The following is a 19,868-nucleotide window of genomic DNA, read 5'->3' as shown; positions in this document are numbered from 1 at the left end:
TGATCTTAAAAAGTGGTTATCCATGTGACACGTCTTCTATTCTCTATGGAAATTTAGAAAAGAAAAGGCTTCCTTTAGAATTTTTATTCACAACCCAAAAGCAGTCTTTTTATATTAAAGAACTAAAAGGACCTCAGTGCACTTGCTAACAGCGGATCCGCACCGTGTTACAGCTCCGTTGCATCATTCCTCTGATGAACGCGGTTGGCTCAAGACTACGCTGACAATGAAGGCTGAAGCTGGCAAAAAAAAAATAAATTAAAAAAAAAAAGTTGCTATCAGATGGGGGTAAAAATTTGCCGCTCATGTAGAAAAGACTGTGGGGCAGTTTCCGGCGCCCAGACTAATGTTAATGGGCAGCACATCCTGCCTATTCAGCATCATCAAACAGTTGTTTTACAACTTGTAAGTAAAAGTTGGAGCAGAACAGAAGGTCACTGCTAATGATGCTGATTACTGTTCAAACAGACTGGAATATTGATAAAGAATAAGTATTGGTAATCTCTTGTAATCACTAGCTCATTTCCCTTTCTAACATGAACTGAAATCAGTGACAAAGTGGCCTGGGAACAACCCAATGATGTCACCCTAACCCTGTGTCATCCGCGCCTGTTGCTCAGTAGCTGCTAACCATTCAGCACAGAGTATTGATCAAGACTCCCCTACCCCATCCAGCTTTTCTAAGTGGGTCATTTATTTTTGTGTGGAATTCGTTGGCTAAAAGTTTGCCAAGGTTTTGCAGTAATTATCTCATGCGCATGTGGTTGGGCACTGCAGGGGGCCATGGTAAATTACACATTTCTCTACAAACTCCTGGATGCTTTTACGGCCGTGTGTTATGCAAAACCACATCGGAGGGCCTTAAACAACCCTCCAGTGGATTGAAATAAAGTTGACGCTGCTCTTTGTTTTGAAGCTCAACATGCTCTTTGTTTGGCAGTGCTGAATCGGTGGTTGTTGTGAAGGAGGGCCTTAACTATTTAAGAGACTTTCCCCTGTTGGTTAGCGAACACCTGGGGTGTTTTTAGTGGGGCGCCGGATCCAGATGGGTGGATATCCGTGTGATTCCATTAAGGAAAGAGATTTTTTTTTTTTTTATCATGAAGCCAGCAGTTATGTGAAGGTTGAAAAACAGCATCCAAGTGATGCTGTAAATAATTACCAACATAATTTGGCTGAAAACTTCAAATCACCTTCTTCAGTTCAGGGTGAATCCTGTTTTCCATAACTATACTCTAAAATATTGGGTCAATGGCATGCTTACTTTTTATTCTATCTATTCATTTATTCATGAATACATTAAAATGCATTTTATACATACGAGGGGAGGGGGGCATAAAGTAAAAAAAAAAAGTCCTGATATCTTAATAAAGAAAAAAGGCTCATTAAAAAAAAAATGTAATTCTTGAAAAGATAACCTTAAGTAATTTAGCATAACATGTTTTAACACAACTGCCTTAATGCTAATTAATATATGAGAAAACCCATGTCTGACAAAGCAAAGTCACATGGTGCGACCAAAAGGAAATTATATCATAGGGAAGACCCCTGCATATCCTCATGACTGAAAGTCTATTAATATTTCATTTCATTTTCCAACAAGGCAATGTTAGTTCAGGGTGTAAAATGTCATGTGGTGTGACTCACTAAAAACTTTAATAATAATTAATAAGTCATGATATTTGTTAAAAAATATATATAACAATGATTTGTAAAATAAAAATATGTATACACTAAAACAATTGAGATGTATGCACTCATAGGCATTCAAGGAGAATATGCTATGAATGTTGGTTACACCACATGACATTTTTATAAAATATATGAAACTAATGTGAATAAAGAATACATTTCTAAGAATGTGTTTAAAACAAGATGTTTAAAAATGTCATCATGGACAGAACAATATCCTGTACCCTTAAGTGCTTGACATTAGCTAATAGTAGAATGAGTCTTTTACTAAAATTGTGAGAACAGCTTTAGGTCCGAAAGAAATCTATCAAGACAAGTTTGTCTTCCTGTTCCATCTACAACAATTATATCTTCTCTAAACTAACACACTTGAATCAAAGCTGGTAAAATATATTAGTGGGTCAGAAAAATCAATTTATTACGTTGATTCAATTTTCTCCTCAGGCCAAAATAACAAAGTAGGTCAATCAGTGTTAAACTGAAGAAAGTAAATGACTTCTGCCTCTTCACAACACTAAATGCATTTCATGTGGGTTGTTGTTGAAATTAAATTTTTACATTGTGGGCTGTCACGAGAAGGTCAAAAAAATCATGCTTTCGATTTATGCTTCTATTATGACTGCCTAGACATGATCTTCACAAGAAAGTATAGAGGCGTTCCATCTCGTATGTCTGTTCCACCTCTGTTCTAAAAAATCAGCCCACTCGATCCGGGGTACAACTAGCCAAGGTAGCACAGAGGCAAACTATTTTTGGAACATGTTTTCCTGTCTTGTACACTTCAACAATACACAAAGTAATTTCATTTTAGTGAAGATTCTTGTGAGTTGGCTTGAATATTACTGTATATTCCCCCCCAAAATATATATATGTAAATAGAAAAAAAATCTATCTCTCTCCAAGTATTATTGTATCACATATTTGTTACTTGTATTACTTATGTATATTAGGTGAAGATTCATATTGGAATGAAGTCAAAACTTTTTGATAGTCCTTGTTTTGAAGCAGTACTCCAAGAGTAAGAAAGGAATACCATATTTCAAGTTCTGTCACTTTTTCACTTTCTTGATTTGATCTCTTTCTCACTACTTTGTGAGATCTTTTTCCTTTGAGTCACACTATGGTGTCACAAGAGTTCATCTGTGTTTTTGATTTTTTTTTTTTTTTTTTCTGTAGACGTTCCACCATTTCACATACCCAAACAGTGCAAAGCTGACAACTGTTGCTCTTCAGCAGAACTACAAAAAAAAATAGCACTCACAGTTACATCAAATGCTTGCATTAGAGCAATGCAAAGCATGAGTCAAGACACTAATGAAATGAGATAAATATCAAGGAGAACAATAAGTACAAACCTGAATTTCTTCACTTCAGGTCATTTAACAGTTTGATTTGTTTAGAAAAAGAGCGTACCCTCGTCACAAAAATAGAAAAATAATTGATGTTTTTTTTAAGTACAGACCTTTTTTTCTTTTCACTAAATATATTTATGGTAGATTCTCTGCCCTGTTGTGTGAATTTATAAGGAGTGTCGTATTTTTGTTGAAATATAAATGGCATGCATGAATGTGGGCCTAAGAAACACAGGTAAACAACAATCACAAAAATGAGGCCATAAGCAGTCAGTTTATCAATAAAATTATAATATTTGCAGTTACTATCCCGTACTTGATACTGTGTGTTGGTCTTCATGATCATTAGGCTAAATCAGTTTTTTTTTTCTGACTTATGATGACAAATTAATCAGCAGAATATTAAGGTTTCAAAAAGACCAACTAAAACCAGACAAAAGCATTTTCATCTGTTTCGGGGGGGGAAACATGTGCACTGAAATTCTTCCTTTTTCCACCACAGCCCAACAGATGCTCCTTCTGTGTCAGGGTATAAACGGCTCAAGGGAGAACGGACCAGCTCCCCCCAACTGGAGCCACAAACGAAGTTACTCAGGTAAGCATGTCAGAAAGTCAATCACTCAGCAGTCGACGTTTCAAACCAAAAAGCAAATGCAAAGTGAATGAAGTAATAAAGATTTAAGAGATCTAGTTAGTAAGTGGCTTAATTTGTACTTCCCTTCATCCTTTTTACAACAGTATTTGGTTATGCACTACTTCTACTTGTTGCATTTCCCCCTAATATTTCCCTAGAAAAGAAACTATTATAATAATATTATTATTATAATTAAAAAAAAAAAAAGGTGTTCCTGGTGACATTTCTCTCAACTGCTCAAGCTTAAAACTACAGGTGATAATTATGCAAGAAGTAGCCTAGTATATATAGGTCAGAGCTGTCCAATTACAGTAAGCTTTACAGAAGTATGAGAACAAATGTGATTACAGCACATTGAAAACTGAGTTCTTACTCCTTCAACTATCACATACTATCTCATATTTTTTGATTTTTCACATCTCTCAGTAGATTGAAGCCCACACATGTATGCACCACATAAGAACTTTCAAAGCAAATCAAAGTCTTGACATCAATATTCAGTAAAAAAAACTATTTTATTATCTTTTTTCTTTGTCATTATAGATCTACAGGAATTCCATGAAGCAGTTTTAAATAAAACTATGTATTTACAATACACAAGAGCAACAAATATATACCATATGGTTATTAAAAACACTTTGTAAAATCAATGTGGAGCAGGAAATTTTATTTTCAGGCTTTGATAGTACATAACTCGTTCTATGCAGTTAATTTTCATAGTTTTTTCCACAGTAACAACTTTACAAGCAATCTTCATCATGATTCTAATGTAAACTCATGCTGACACACCAGCATGAAAGGACATCATCTCAAAACCTACTCCCTGTGCTGTGCTGCAAACAGGCCTGAAATGTAAAAACGTCAAGAGCAAAACAGATTCCAAGACTACAAGCCAGCCAAAATTTACAACCCAGCGGAAAAGTTCCTTGCATTCCAGAGTCTGTTATATATAGCCTATTACATACTAATATAATTAATTGCAGTAGCAATAACAATGTGAGATTATAAACTGCCCTGGGGAATATTCACACAGGCTATTAAGTTCATTTTTTTCAACAGTATTGCTCAGCACTTTAACTTATGATAATAAATCACCTGAAAACAGAAAATGTAATAAATTACAGACGATATAGGCTATTTGCTAAAATATAGGCTAATGTTAAAATGCGTGCTAAAAACAGAACATTAAATGTTTATCTCTCGTACAAACTTCGAAGATAGTGCTCGCAATGCCAGTGTTTGCTGAACTTTCATTACTGACGTAACCTGCATTCTTAATGTTGGCCTCTGCTTATCCATTATATCAGAAGGGTCAATTTAACTACTTTTTTAATTTTATTTATTTATTTATCAGGAACTCTAATACGATGATATGTGTCTCAAGAGACACAGCAGAAACTACTGATTTCCCTAAATGTGAAAAAGAGACTACACAGACACTTTGAGTGTTTTCTGCAGTTGGATGAAAAACACGACGCCGGACGTGCGTTTGGACCAGCGCTGACTGTACGCGTTTAGTGCAGCAGAAGAAGAAGAAAAAAAAACCGCGAAACATGCATGTTTGATTGACAGAGAATATGCTGAAGAAAAATACCGTCTTCTCCTTATGTTTACTGACAGATTCTTCTCAACAACACCTTCTTACCAGATGACAGAATAAACAATCTCCATATAATAGCATTGTAAATAATAATAACTCATTAAAACACGAGAGAAACTTCGAAGAGGTAACGACCAAAGGTTAAAATATGCAGAGCTTTTTAAAGCCCTGTTATTTTCAAATATTTTCAAATTCTCCTTCGCCATTTTTGCAGCATTGTCTCTCTATAAAAACACTAAAATGCATTCTTAAAAATATTACGTGTGACCTAAAGGCTATGTGAACGGAGGCCTGAGGTTAATGAGTGAACAGGAGCTGACATTTCGATATTGGCAGCTTAATTTTAATTGACATGTTCAAGTTACCAGTTTATAGAAGTTTTAGACACTTTAGAACAGTAGTTTATAAAACTGCATTCAACTTTTGCTCAAAACATAATTAAGCACACGTAATAACGGTTTAAAAATAAAATGGACGCACCACGATTATGTATCATTAGACAAAAATAGCATCATATTCGTGGGCCTAAACAAGTGTTTGTACGAACTACAGTTTTTGTGTGCTGCTGTCTTTTCTGAGTTTCAACGTGGCGGATATGGATACTTTAACAACAGAGGATGCGGCATCAGTTGGTACAGAACGCGCGGCTCCAAAAATACGGCTCAGTAATGCGGAGTTGTGCGTAAGAATGAGATTAATTCGTCAGTCAATTGTTGCCTGTCACTGGCATCTTCACGAGACTAGCGCTCGCGCTCCGCTGCTGTAAGGTTCTACTTTACAGCTGCCTACTGACAGTTAAATCATTAATACTACACAATTCCGAAACGAAGTGGTTTTAAAAAGCACAATAAATATTAAATCAATATTCCTCACAAGCACAATCACCTAAACACATGTTATTTGCCAAATAACCGTTAATAAGGGTAGTTCGTCAGTAGCGTATCGTTTATATACAGGTGAGAGACAAACCACGACGAGAACAAAGCAGTTAGAATCAAAGTTTAAATGAACGACATTCCAGTTAAACCAGTATTCAAGCACAATGTCTCAATGTTCATATATATATATATATATATATAATCCCGTTCAAACAAACCCTTGTGCACACTGGCCAGCAGGTCCACAGATTTGAAGAGGTAACATAATAGGAAAACGATATCACTGGGAAAAAAAATAAAAAAATAACACAATAAATAAACAAACTGTGTCCGTGTGAATAAGCGATCCAGATATGTTCTGTATAGACTAGGTTATGGCCGTGGGTTTAATACAGGGAAAGGCAACGAATGGACACCTTGCTTATGTCATGGAATAGCAAATTAGTTCTGAGTATTTTGAGGCTGGGCTAAAGAGACAACGTACGTAAGCTACTTTCTCTGGCCACGTGACTGTCTCAGTCTGGACGCGTCCATTCGAAAGGAGGAATTAAACACTGAATGCAACTATTTTTCTCAATCATAACGCTAAAATGATTCTTACATTTACATTTTTAACATCAAATATAGAAGCATTGTAGTTTATTATTGAAGTGTAATGGTATGAAATTAAATTATTGACAATAACTAAAGAAATACAAACTTAAAGCAAAACATTACACTCCCCTGTCCTCTAAAAATGGTATGGTCGCCAGCTCAAATTCCGAGAATTGAGCTCTTCTGATTCTTAGAACTGGGGTTCTTAGAAGTGGTGATGCAAGAAGTTTCTAGGAAAGCACTACCAGGTGATTTTTTTTACATTCTTTTCCTCTGGCGCGCTGTTGCCATTACTCACACATGTTCATTAGGCTGTTTTATTGGATTTTATGGTTAAATGTTTATCTCGGCTGATTTGAAGGTGTTTTTGTGGACAGTTTTTAGAGCAGAGTGTTTATGTAGTGGGTCTGTCTGGTGAAAATGCTTTTGACAGTTCAGGTTGTCCTGCATGAGAACCACAATGCTCTGTCAGTCCTCACTGCGGAATCGTGGGGTCGTAAAATAGTACGTGCAGCAGAGGGGTGAAAATTTAGATGTGGTGCGCGTTTTTGCCAAAACAACCAAACAAGACGGCGTACAAAGTTGCCTAAATAGCACATGGGGGATACGATTATACATTAAGGTTTATGCACTGCGTGCTCAATTACAAAAATAGAAGCGTTAACGAAGACATCCGACGATTTCGCTCCTTTTTCCTCAGCGCATGTTTTAAAAGTAGCTCAGAAAGAAGAGTTTGCACTTCGGCTCGCTCACTCTTTCTCTTGACGTTTCGGTCTTGTTGTCCTGTGCCAAAAACTGTGTACGTTGTGTTTTTAGTGTGTGTATGCTGGGATAAATCACATCCTAAGCTTAGAGTTGGCTTCTGATTTAGTTGTACAGTTGAGGGTATTTGCCTTTTAAGTTTTTACCATTTTCTGGTGCGCGGAGACTGATGTTGTCATTATTGTTTTTCTAAAGTGCACAAGCCATCAATTTAGGCTATTTAAAAAGTGTCAGAGAATTATGAATTGTTACATTTTTTCGTGTTTTAACGAGATCAGTCGGCGTTTGGCAGTAGATATGCAATAGAAAAGTTTGTGTCGTTCGGTTGCTGTCACTTTGTAACAACACGAGCGTAACAGACCAGCACAAGTTTCTCTCGGTGTATACATTTGTGATTTGTTGCCAATGTGGTGGGTGTTTCATATTAAAATAAGTTGTTCTCGTCAGAAATACTCCATAATAGAGTAAAAAGAAGAAATCGACTATATATTTAAAGCGGCTACAAAGTGCTGTTTGGCATTGAGCAAGTGGCTCATAAATTTCTCCGCTGTTTGCGTGTTGTGAGTCCTGAAGTGATCCTATTCCTGGAGTGAGCACATTTATTGGCGTTCAGTTACATAGGGTAAAAGTGTGAAATATGATTTAATACTTAGCCTAATAAGACGATGGAAACTGAGAGTAAGAATGCGAGATCTATAAGAGCTCAAGAGCGAGCTCGCGTAGGTTACTGTCATACGACACTTTTCTGTATTCGTGAGAAGTTGACGTTCTGTTTATAAGTTGTTAGTGATTTAACACAGCTAAATGCTGGCGAAACTGCCAGATATGACTTGATATGCGAGTTGCAGGTGTTGTCGTTGTCGTTTACTGCCGCTGAACTTCAAAACGGTCACTGGGTGACATCTCGTGGACGCAAAACTTCAGATTTCTTAAAGGAAAAGTATTTCAAAACATGCAATAGTGGCTACAAAAGTTCTTCTGGGCTGTAGAATGCAATTTGATAAACGTTGTAAAGAGGCGGTATATTCATTGTGTTTTCTGTGTCATTTTTGTTTGTCCATTGGTTAAAATCCCTATCCCTTTCCCGGTCATCTGGGTGATTTGCCTCCTCATACAAGAGCATTACAAGAGTTATGGGCTGATTAAGCTGCTTTGGCATCATGACAGCGCGCGGTCGGGGATATTGATATTAGGCTATGTAGGCTCAAATGGAAACAGAATCTCTAATACTGAATGTTCAACATGTGAGAAATGTTCGCCTAACTATTTAAAGGCGTCCAGTGAAACTATATATTTATGTCAAAGCGCCAGATGTGACTGGGAGAGCCGTGTGAGGTGATTCGTTCAATATTTGAACGTAAGAGAGCAGAAAAATGTGTCAAAAAATTAATCTATTAAAAAAAATAAACTCTTCTACAGTATTAATCTATTTCTTGGGTTGTGTTTGTTGTCTGTTCTACTTTGTCTGTTATTACACTCATTCCTCAATAGTGAAGTGTATCTTTCCACAGTACTGCAATAAACAGCCTAACGACATTTTCCCATGACTCATTCGAGTTTATTCTCCAAACATAAAGAATCGCAGGGAAATAAGTAATTTTCTTCAGAAGGCAAAAGCTGTATAAATGCACATTTCAGTGAAATTGGGAAGTAATACGATAAATGTGCATTTTTCGTGAATAACCCGAGTTATTTTAGCTGTTAAAACTTGATTGAGGTGCTCAGATAAAAGATAACAATTTTAGGTAGGATGAAAATTGATTCTCAGACCTGACAATACTGCACGTGGATGGACGTCAGTTCTCTAACTAAATATTTTCATCATTTGTCGCCACCTACCGGAAAGAGAGAGCCATACATGTAATTTGATTTTCAGATTAAAGGGATAGTTCACTCAAAAATTATAAATCTGTCATCATTTACTCACACTCGTGTTGTTCCAAACCCTAATGACTTACTTTCTTCAGTGGAACACAAAAGGAGTTGTCAGACAGAATGACAGCCTCAGTCACCATTCACTTTCATTGTATTAAAAAAAAAAAAAAAAAAAATTGCAATAAAAGTGAATGGCGACTGAGGCTGTCATTCTCCATAACGTCTCCTTTTGTGTTCCTTTGTCGGAGGAAAAGCAGAGGAGGTACACATTGACAATTTTTTGATGCATAACTTGATTAAAGCTATATTTTTAATAGATGTTTTGACATACCTCCCTAAAAAAAGCAAAGAACAACAGCATTGCCTTTGTTCCTGAAGTTTTCAACAGCTAATATAAGCTTTAAAGATTCCTGTGATGTTAGAATAATACTCAACTTTTCTGATTTTAGCACGTTGTTCAGTGAGCACCAATTACATCATTCATGTTCACTGTGTTTCCTAACAGATCTCGAAAAAATGGCTTGTGCAGCCGACAGCTGCATCCAATTCACACGTCATGCAAGTGATGTTCTGCTCAACCTGAACCGACTGCGTAGCAGAGATATCCTCACAGATGTCACGATTCTGGTCAACAGACAACAGTTCCGAGCACACAAAACGGTCCTTATGGCTTGCAGGTGCATATGAAGGCTATTTGTATTTCTGTTACATGCTTGCCTATGGTGGAAATATGTTAAAGTGTGACTAAAACTAAAATAATTTCTCAACAGTGGGCTCTTCTACTCAATCTTTACGGATTCACACAAATGTAACCTGAACGCCATCAGTCTGGACCCAAAGGTGGACCCAGAGGGTTTCGCAATCCTTCTGGAGTTTATGTACACTTCACGTCTCACACTGAAGGAGAGCCTTATCATGGCCATCATGAACACAGCCATCTACTTACAGATGGACCACGTTGTCGACACCTGCCACAGATTCATAAAGTCCAGGTATAATTAGCTTTGTTCATAAATGACCCCTTAGTGTTTAAAAATACAGAATGCGAAAAAGTTTTTTGAGAGAAAACAGGTTCTTTAATTTGCTCCATATTTCCATGCAGTGACTCCTCCATCAAACTTCCCAGAGAGGATTTTCTGGTCAGCCCCCTGCTTTTACCTCAAGACGTTCACAGTTACAGACCCCACGAGATGATGGAAAACGTTTCTGGACGGACAGCGACTTTCAGAGATGGGAGACCCTATGGTGTTTGCATGTTTAACGGGGTCAACGCTCCCAACAGCTCATACCTATACAGCCAGTTTCCCATGCAAGGTTTCCCCTTTCCTCTTTGCAAGCTTACAGACACCAAAAACACTTTCTCAGACTTCTCAAAGGGAGGCATCATCCATCACAAACACTGCTCTCCGGTCGACAGTAACAACCCTGTGCTGGCTGACTTCACCCGCAGCACTACCGGCGGGAGCTCAACCGCTTGCCACGCAAGCTCGTACTCCTCAAGGGAGCTGGGAAGAGATGCAGAAATGAAGCAGGAGACCTTGGAGGGAGTGGTTCATTCAATTGGGATGAGCTCCAGGAAACATGGCTTCACCAGCCTGGCCCAAGAGCAGCAGAGGGATACTGGGAAAGAGCAGAGTTCCCTGGCAGAGGAACATTTGAGCCACCAACACTACTCCATGGGCATATCCTCCAATGGACGCAAAACCCTGATGAGCAGCCCCCAGAGCCCCCTCAAATCAGACTGCCAGCCCAATTCCCCAACAGAATCGAGCAGCAGCAAAAACGCCGCCCTCACGCAGGCCTCGCAACCTCCAACCTCTCAAGGTACACAAGACCCTAAAGCTCGCAACTGGAAGAAATACAAGTTTATCGTGCTCAATCAGAGCTCCAAGGAGGAGGAGACCAGTCCTCGTGACCCTGGAATGCACTCCCCACCAAGGCCGGGCTTGTCTGCTTTCCTTCACCACGTTGACTCCGAACATCCCGACTCAAAGGCAACGACAAAGATTAGCGAGCAAGGCGAGGACTTCACTGTGCCTCAGGCCAGTCGCCTGAACAACATAATCAACAGGTGAGTTGATTATGGAAACTTTTTAACAGCTGAAAAGGTGTCCTTCTGTAGTATGTATACAGAAACATATTATAAGATCTTGTTTCCTAACGCAATAAAGTTTTCAACTGCCGGTTTGTATTTTGTGAAACGGTTCTCCACCCACCACCTCCACAAAGCCAGATTGAATTTTTCTTCATCCATTCCAATCCTCTTAAAGCAAACAGAGGATTTACCTCTTAGCAGGAATGTGTGAAATTCATTCAATATCCTATAAAAATTAGAGTGAATTCCTCTGCATAAAGACCTAAAATGTGGCGTTCTCCTCATCAGAACTCTGGAGGGATCGCAGAGGAACAGCGACAGCCACTCTTCCCTCTATATGAGCCATTTAAAATGCTCGTCCTGCGGCTCTCAGTCTCCACAGCACTCTGACATCTGTCCCAACACGTCCGCCTCACGTCTGGCCGAGGAGATGTCTGAGATGCACTCTGAGTACTCTGATTCCAGCTGTGGTAAGATACTCTTCTAAATAGTTTCCTAAGAACCTGTTTGCATCTTCCAAAACCAACCTAAATCCATTTCTCCTTTGCCTTACAGAAAATGGAACATACTTCTGTAATGAATGCGACTCCAAGTTTGCAGAGGAGGAAGCCTTGAAACGCCACACGCTTCAGGTCCACAGCGACAAGCCATACAAATGTGACCGTTGCCAAGCAGCATTCCGCTACAAGGGAAACCTTGCCAGTCACAAAACAGTTCACACCGGTAAAAATAAACAGCTACTGCTACAAATGTAATTTTGGCTTCAACGTTCGATGTTTTGCTTAACCTCCTTTCATTCGCGCTGCAGGGGAGAAACCATATAGATGCAATATCTGCGGGGCTCAATTCAACAGACCAGCAAACCTCAAAACCCACACACGGATTCACTCAGGAGAAAAGCCATACAAGTGTGAGACATGTGGCGCTAGATTTGTGCAGGTGAGTGCTTTGAGTTACAGTCAATTGTAGAGATATAGAAAAAGAGATTTGAAAGAATAACGTAACCTTTTTTGCACAGGTCGCTCACCTTCGGGCTCACGTTCTGATTCATACCGGAGAGAAGCCATATCCATGCGAGATCTGCGGCACTCGTTTCCGCCATTTGCAGACATTGAAAAGCCACCTGCGAATACACACAGGAGAAAAGCCCTATCATGTAAGAATATATACAGCAATATCTATTAAGTGGAAAAGCATTCATCCTCGTCCTAAATGCTGTTCTTGCATTTGTTTTTCAGTGTGAGAAATGCAACTTGCATTTTCGCCACAAGAGTCAGCTGCGGTTACACCTCCGGCAGAAGCATGGCGCGATCACCAACACCAAGATCCAATATCGCATGTCCTCGACAGACCTACCGACCGACTTGACGAAGGCATGCTGAGCAGACACTTTGGGGCAGACCTGACCATGGCATTATATGACCTGACTTGTACAATCATTCAAAATTTTAGTGCCACACTGTGTTAATCGGACAAGGAAAAAAAAAAAAAAAAAACTGGCATGAAATGCCAGTCTAAACGGGTTTCCTCTACATTTGAACATAGAACCACAATATGGTCTCTTGTAGTCACTTTATTGTTTATATTTACATATGAATATATATTAATGTTGGGAGTGTTTTTACAATTTGAGTTATAAAAAGCTTTATTTTGTTGGAAGAAGGATGGAATGTAAAACATTTAAATCCGGTTTTTGAAAATACAGTATTTTCTAATGAAAAAAACAAAACAAAACATACTTTTTTGAAAGTATTGGGGATTTTGATCAAGGTTGGAATATTTTAAGTCAAACGCATTTCTCGCAAAGAATTGTCTATAGATTTTTATATATAAATGTACAGGTTACACTATGTTGGAACGACCTCTGTCTTGTAAGAGGAACTCCTAACTGTGACTATAGCATTGAATATCTTACTTGGTTTTTGTTGTGTACTTTTTGAGAATGATGGCTGCTCTCTCAAATGGAAAACATGCATGAGGAGGGTTGCCGCTGATAACCTTTCACTATGTAGGCAACTGCATAAATATTGTGACAAAGTGTAATTACTTTACATCAAGATTGCTCTCTGCTGGCAGAGCCGATCTGAAATTACATGGTAACATATGCATTCAAAAGTAATAATAATGATAATAAAAAAAGAAAAAAAAGAAAAAGGTACTGCTATATTATGACCAAGGAGATATTTTGCTTCAGATGTATTTGTATAGAAATGTGACTTTTTATTTCTTTTGGCAAGTGAAGGTTTACAGTTTTGTCGTTGTTCTAGAAGCTACAGTAAAAGGTTATACTATTGTCTTTATTTTCTTTTTGTCTGTGTATACACTGTGTACTCAAGGTGCCTTTCTCAATGGTGTCTGAATTTCTTTTCATTCAGCCCATCTCTACTAAGGTACAACTGAAGGGCAACATGTGTCCTTTTTTTTTCCTTTTTGAGTGTGTAGACATGCGAGAATGTGTGACAGAAGGACGATGTGACTGCGCGTGTGTGCATGTGTGCTTTATAAATGCTTTTCACACACTTTAAGAAAAAAAAATGCAACTCATTGCGTGAGCTATACATCTTCAGGACTTGTTTTGGGATTGGGCTTTTTTTTTTTTTTTTTCAAAAAAATGCATTAAGCTTATTGTAAAATATAGATGTATGAATGTAAAATAAAAGTATTGGATTTCTATGTCCAACACCTGTGTATAGCCTATTTATTTCATATAGAGGCAATATGAAAGTGAAAGACAATGAAGACCTTTGTCAGGGTCATTTTATTTAACACTATGTTTGAAGTGCATTCACAATTCTCTTTACATCAATTATATTTCATTCCCCATTTTATTTATTTTTTTGTATTAATTTATTATTTAAAAGCTTAGCATTATGGGAATGCTTGCATGCTACAACAAAGAGAGAATTGTTAGAGAGTCGAGACAAAAGCAGGGAACCAAATCACCACAATCTTGGGGTAGTGAAAAGCAACGCTGGAAGCTCCACACCTCTGTTGTATCAATTCCTTTTACTGGAATAGAGTACTATGAAAGAAAGAACAAACCCCAGTAAACACAACAGAACTGTTCAGCTACAACATTTTTGTTTTTGTTTTCCCCCCACAGACATTTGCTCCAAATTACACCGGTAATAATTCACAGTCAACAGGTGACAAACTGCTCCGTCTAAAACAACCACAACCAGACTTACACCACTTCATGCTGATAATATAAAACATCCACCAAAATTTTTTGAATCCACAACTAATGCTCAGACCTACAATGTACACATCATAGTACTGTACAGTACATACTGCATAGCATCATACAGATAAGAGATGTCCATTCATCTATAGGCTTATTTAGTAATCAGTTCAACACAAGGCCATATAAAGCAAGTCTGCACCATAATTCATTATGAGAAATTGGGGAGAGGGATCAGAAAACCATCCATTACAAACCAAAGGTATCAGATCCTCTTGTGTTACTCTGGAACAGGTCTGAGATTCTCTTGCTTCCTTCTTAGAAACCAATAAAACAAAAACGCAACAATATAGCTCAGAATGCAACAATACAACACACGCACATTTTTCTACCATGGTGGGGAATTTCCACTGACTTCTTTAAATTTTTATACTGAGCAAATATTGTCTAATATACTGAGCAAATATTGGAATTGCTACGATTTTTTGGCTTCCGTATTTGTTATTACTATTGTACAAGTATCCCTTGTGAAGGATCCTGACAATATAGGCAAAACCTGATCCTGTCCCACACACTTAAATAGGGACACAGACGTCTACGGTTTTCATATGCAGCTAGTTATAAACACTATAGCCTAACCTTAACTGAAAACTTATCATTTTTACAAAAACAATACCAGAGGAGGAATAAAAACGATACCAGAGGAGAAATAAGGGTCTTATCCCAGCCCTTTGAAGCTGCACAAACACTATAAAATTTTTACCTTCAACCGCTTGGAGGCCATTGAAGTCCATTATAAAAGGAGAATAATCCTGGAATGTTTTCATCAAAAACCTTAATTTCTTTTCAATTGACAAAAGAAAGCCATGAACATCTTGGATGACATGGGGGTGAGTAAATTATCAGGAAATTTTATTTGAAAGTGAACTAATCCTTTAAGTACACAGATGCTTGTTTAAGTAAGTGCAGACAGCTCATAGACTTCCATTGTTTTTATCCCAGGTTAATAAGATAACCTCATTCAACCCAGCCTCAAAACAAACCTCACAGAAAAACTGCAATTCACTTAAATGATTTGGCTAAGTTATAAGCTTTTTTTTTATTTTATTTTTTTATTTAAGTCCAGCTCACGAGTTAGTGTTTAACGGGTTTCACTATATTATAAAAGGACATTTTGAATAGTGAGGACACTTTGGGCCTCACAAGCATCACCTAGCTTTTACACAGATCACCAAACCGAATATTGTCAAACATGATTTACAAGCAACAGAGGGATCTCTCACCAATACAATTTTAAGTAGCTGGGTTACTCTGGGTCTGCATTTTAATACGCTTAATAACACAAAACATATTTACAACAGTTTACGATTAGTTGAAGTTATTTTTAAAAACTGCAGTTTCACCTGCAACTTTGGTTCACAGGTAAATGCACAACCATGCAGGCACTTGATGCAAAGCTCATGCTGCTTCTTCCATCTCAAAATCATGAACAAGAGTATCATTGAGGTCCTCAGGTCCAAGTATCCAGTGATGTTTCTTCTGAGTAGAAATCTACAAAAACGGATTCAAAAACTGATCACTTAAAATTAAAAAAAAACATCCAATTCATTTTAGTTCTCTAAAATCCTACCTTTTCTTCAAACAGCTCGTTGAGTACAGAGGTTAGAGCATAACCTTTCCGAATGTGCTCGTCCATCTAAACGTCAAAGCAGGATCATGAAAAACTAAATTGGTCACTTATAGATTAAAACTTTGCTAACCGTTGAATAAATGACATCTTCCCAAGGTCCTTCTTTCAACTTACTTTGCTTTGGTGCACCTCAGAGCAGCACTCCATGTCGAAGGAGCCCTCGTTCATGAATTTCTCCTGAAAACACAGACGAACACCACTTGAACTTGTCTGGTATTCTTTTCAGTATGAAAGAATGTTGTGCTTGTCAGATACCATGTAATAGTTATTAATCTTTGTGATAAACACTAACAGACCAATGAAAGTTAGAAAAGGTGGTCGGAATAAAATCAACTTATTTTTTACTTCTAGGCTGTTTCAAAACGTAGGCCTATAGTGTTGTTGTGGACATCATGGAGCTCGAGATCAATCGGAACGCGCCTGAAGGATACAGAAACGTATGCTACAGAAAAAAAGACACTACAGAAGTGTTAAAATCTAGAGTGTTTAATACCACTAGGTATTGAAAGAACCATAAACACTTTTATGGAAAGGGAGGAGAAAAAAACACACCTACCATTCTCATTAAACTCTTTGTGTAATTTAAGAGTAATCTGCAAGCGTGTCAGTAAGGCCTAAAATGGAAAATTAACAAACGGCTGATAGCAATTTGTCTTAATTAGTGGTTCACAAGGTTCAATAAAATTAACAGATTTCAAGTTCATTAGTTAGCTAATTAGCAAATCCTTCGGAACTCATCAAACGGAACATACATCTGAGTGGCACGGCTTCTCGAACAAGACAAAATGTAAGGCGTGACTTGATTTTGTCCATCGTTGTCATTGACTATTGCTGCTAGTGAGTGACAGGTTGTTCCGCCCTCGCGCCAGGAAACACCTCAAAGTTGTCACTGGAAGTAGGAAGGGGAGTTATTTCGATTCAAGATTACTAATACATGAATTTAAAATACATAAATAAATAAATAAATAAAAATTAATAATAATGTGCACGGGTAAATCATTTATAATAAATACTGCAATATTCCATACAAACATTTTATCCCATGGTGACTTTCAAGAGTATTCAGAACATTAGCAATAAGACTGCTAAAATAGTCAGTTTGAGACTATAAAATATAGTATATTCCTAAAAAAATCTTGTGATATTACTTCTACATACATTTAGACTTAAAACTTTACAATGAAGCAATGCACTCCCACTGCTATAGCCAAATGCTGTAATATATGCATTATTTACTTGTTAGAATGTTATAGTACATAATGATTAAGAGATTTAGATGGAAGCTATTTAATCATAAGAAAGGCCATAAAAATTAAGAGAACAGTTTTATGTAGCCTATCTCATCTGTATTTGCAGGGATTCCATTTGAAAAATTTGTAAAATAAGTTGCATAGTGGAACATAAGAATAAATCATTTTAATAAATTATTAAAAAATCATATGACTTGTCATATGCCAAATGACTTAGGCTCCTACCATTTTAAATAGCTACAAATCTTTACCACCCTATAGAGAAATAATAAATACAAAAACATATGCAGCCCACATTACCCATATTCAACAAATCATAAATCATAGAGACTCATGCCTACACCTTAACATTTAATGCTGTGCAATGTACAGTTTGTCAATGGCTGAACTAAAAAAACAACAAACACAAGCTTTTTCATCAAAAAGGTGGTGATGGAAAAATACTTTATTACTGTATCAGTAGGTCTGAAGAACTTAACTAAAACAAAGCATTTGGATGCAGTACAGAACCTTGAACCAAACCAAAACATTCATTAAAAAGCACACAACCACTAACTGAAAAAATGTCACACCCTCTCAACAATGGGCCTCATGACAACAGAGGAAAAAGGAAAAATTCCCAAAAAAATCCAAACTTTACATAAAGTTTCAGTTAAGAAAATGATATATTTAAATCTACAAAACTCCACAGATGGTGCGTGTGAACAGTCCAACAAAACCTTTTCTCAAATGTAAACGCATTATTGTTTCTGTTGCATAGCTTCTTTGCGTGCAGCATCCTGTAGTAGCTGTGTGTCCACTTCATCCGCAGGCAGCTGTACATACCGCACCACCGATCCACGGATAAAGCAGTTCTTCACCGACAACTAAAACAAAAACCAAATATTAAAGAGTCATTTGTATAGATACGGTTTTGAAAATCTGTTGAGCACCTGCTTAAGCTCAACATAACATTTCAGAAATTCAACTGCCTGAGGTTCTAGCCACAGACAAGATTTCTGCCATTTAATTACTTCTCTTTACAATCTGTTGACTGATTATGTGGTTTAAATATTTTGCACATCCACACAACACTTCCTAATCTATAACAAACAACACACTTGACTAGTTCTCACCATGTGCGGATATTTCTCTGGATCAGTGACACTGATATCTGTCAGTTTGATGTTCAAATACTGTGAAGAGAGAACAAGTTCAGTTTTTAAAAAGAAAAGTACACAATATTTGCTTCTATTTTAATAAAGAAGAATCTGCTGCCTTACCTGATCAACTGAGTGTAATGTTCCACATATGCTGCAAAGTTGATATTCAGAATGTTATGAGTTTCCACACACATTACACTGTGCACATATTATATTTTAAATGTATGTGATATACACATATATATACGTCATATATATAAAGTGCTTACCTCAAGTCATTCTTGAGCTCCACCACAACATCTTTGCCGACCAATGACTTGAAAAACGAGTAGAAGAGCTGAGGAATTAAATGTTTGAATATGTTACGTTCAAATTATGTTCTGATAGGAGAACAATAATTGCTTAAAGTATATTAAAATGTGATTAAATCTGTGAAATTTTAGACGATGAGAGAATCCATCAATACACTGATAAATTACACTGGCTCTAAATGACCGAACACTATTATTAGACCACATAAAATACATTAATGTAATAATATCCGATGTACATAATAGTTGTTTCTAATGGGAATTTAATTAACATGATAATAATAATTTGTTTGCTATTAAACAGACGTATTGGGCTATCCAGAGAGCTAGCCGTTAGCAGGCTGCGGTGATTGTTTATTCCTCACCAACAGTGGCGAACAGTAACCAATAAAACATGTTAAATATTACAAAATGATTTATTTGGTCGCTGCAAAATTTGTACACCTTTTAAAGGTAACCATGATATGTTATTGCTAAATAACAACACTTACCATTTTAACGCGGTTTTGTGCTTCAGTTCACATACGTCATCAATAAGCTGCCGGGTTTTTTTCTCTTCGTGCTTCTATTGGCTAAACGAATGAAGACGTAACTGTCCCATTGGTGGAGGGATTTTGCGTCATCTATACGCATCTCGGTAAATCCCTCACAAACATGGAATAAATAAATCGTCGATTGAATGTTATGAACGAATGATTGTTATTTTTAAATAAAATATTTTAAAACATAATTAAATTTATGCCAGAAGCTCAACTTTTACTAGCAAGCTTATTGCCCCTCCTTTATTTAATAAGAGAATCTCTGGTATATTC

At 37.2% G+C, this 19,868-nt stretch overlaps 2 protein-coding genes across 2 annotated transcripts; one reads left to right on the top strand and one right to left on the bottom strand.

The window, feature by feature from the left end:
* Positions 1 to 6,938: 6,938 nt before the first annotated feature.
* Positions 6,939 to 14,077, top strand: bcl6aa (BCL6A transcription repressor a). The gene is made up of 9 exons (XM_067374308.1): positions 6,939 to 6,998; positions 9,893 to 10,064; positions 10,158 to 10,379; positions 10,490 to 11,458; positions 11,771 to 11,952; positions 12,038 to 12,205; positions 12,291 to 12,421; positions 12,501 to 12,638; positions 12,721 to 14,077. Exons 1-9 carry the CDS (start codon positions 6,968 to 6,970, stop codon positions 12,862 to 12,864), a joined length of 2,157 nt encoding a protein of 718 aa, XP_067230409.1. The 5' UTR covers positions 6,939 to 6,967; the 3' UTR covers positions 12,865 to 14,077.
* Positions 14,078 to 17,889: 3,812 nt separating this feature from the next.
* Positions 17,890 to 19,630, bottom strand: smx5. Its single transcript, XM_067374078.1, has 5 exons — positions 19,548 to 19,630; positions 19,015 to 19,082; positions 18,866 to 18,896; positions 18,719 to 18,778; positions 17,890 to 18,469 (listed from the first exon to the last, which is right to left on the bottom strand). The coding sequence occupies exons 1-5, from the start codon at positions 19,548 to 19,550 to the stop codon at positions 18,344 to 18,346; spliced, it is 288 nt and encodes a 95-aa protein (XP_067230179.1). The 5' UTR covers positions 19,551 to 19,630; the 3' UTR covers positions 17,890 to 18,343.
* Positions 19,631 to 19,868: the final 238 nt, after the last annotated feature.

This window comes from Chanodichthys erythropterus, chromosome 21 (genome assembly GCF_024489055.1).
Source record: "Chanodichthys erythropterus isolate Z2021 chromosome 21, ASM2448905v1, whole genome shotgun sequence".
NCBI lineage: Eukaryota > Metazoa > Chordata > Actinopteri > Cypriniformes > Xenocyprididae > Chanodichthys > Chanodichthys erythropterus.
This window is presented reverse-complemented; position numbering and strand designations above follow the sequence as displayed.

Bases quoted from the DNA above. Each gene is read 5' to 3' on its own strand.
- bcl6aa (XM_067374308.1), top strand. From the start codon at position 6,968: ATGCAAGAAGTTTCTAGGAAAGCACTACCAG. The intron at 10,380-10,489 runs GTATAATTAGCT...ATTTCCATGCAG, and splicing joins CACAGATTCATAAAGTCCAG to TGACTCCTCCATCAAACTTC. The intron at 11,953-12,037 runs GTAAGATACTCT...TTTGCCTTACAG, and splicing joins GTACTCTGATTCCAGCTGTG to AAAATGGAACATACTTCTGT.
- smx5 (XM_067374078.1), bottom strand. The intron at 18,897-19,014 runs GTAAGCACTTTA...TCAACTTTGCAG, and splicing joins GAGCTCAAGAATGACTTGAG to CATATGTGGAACATTACACT. The intron at 18,470-18,718 runs GTGAGAACTAGT...TTTTTGTTTTAG, and splicing joins CAGAGAAATATCCGCACATG to TTGTCGGTGAAGAACTGCTT.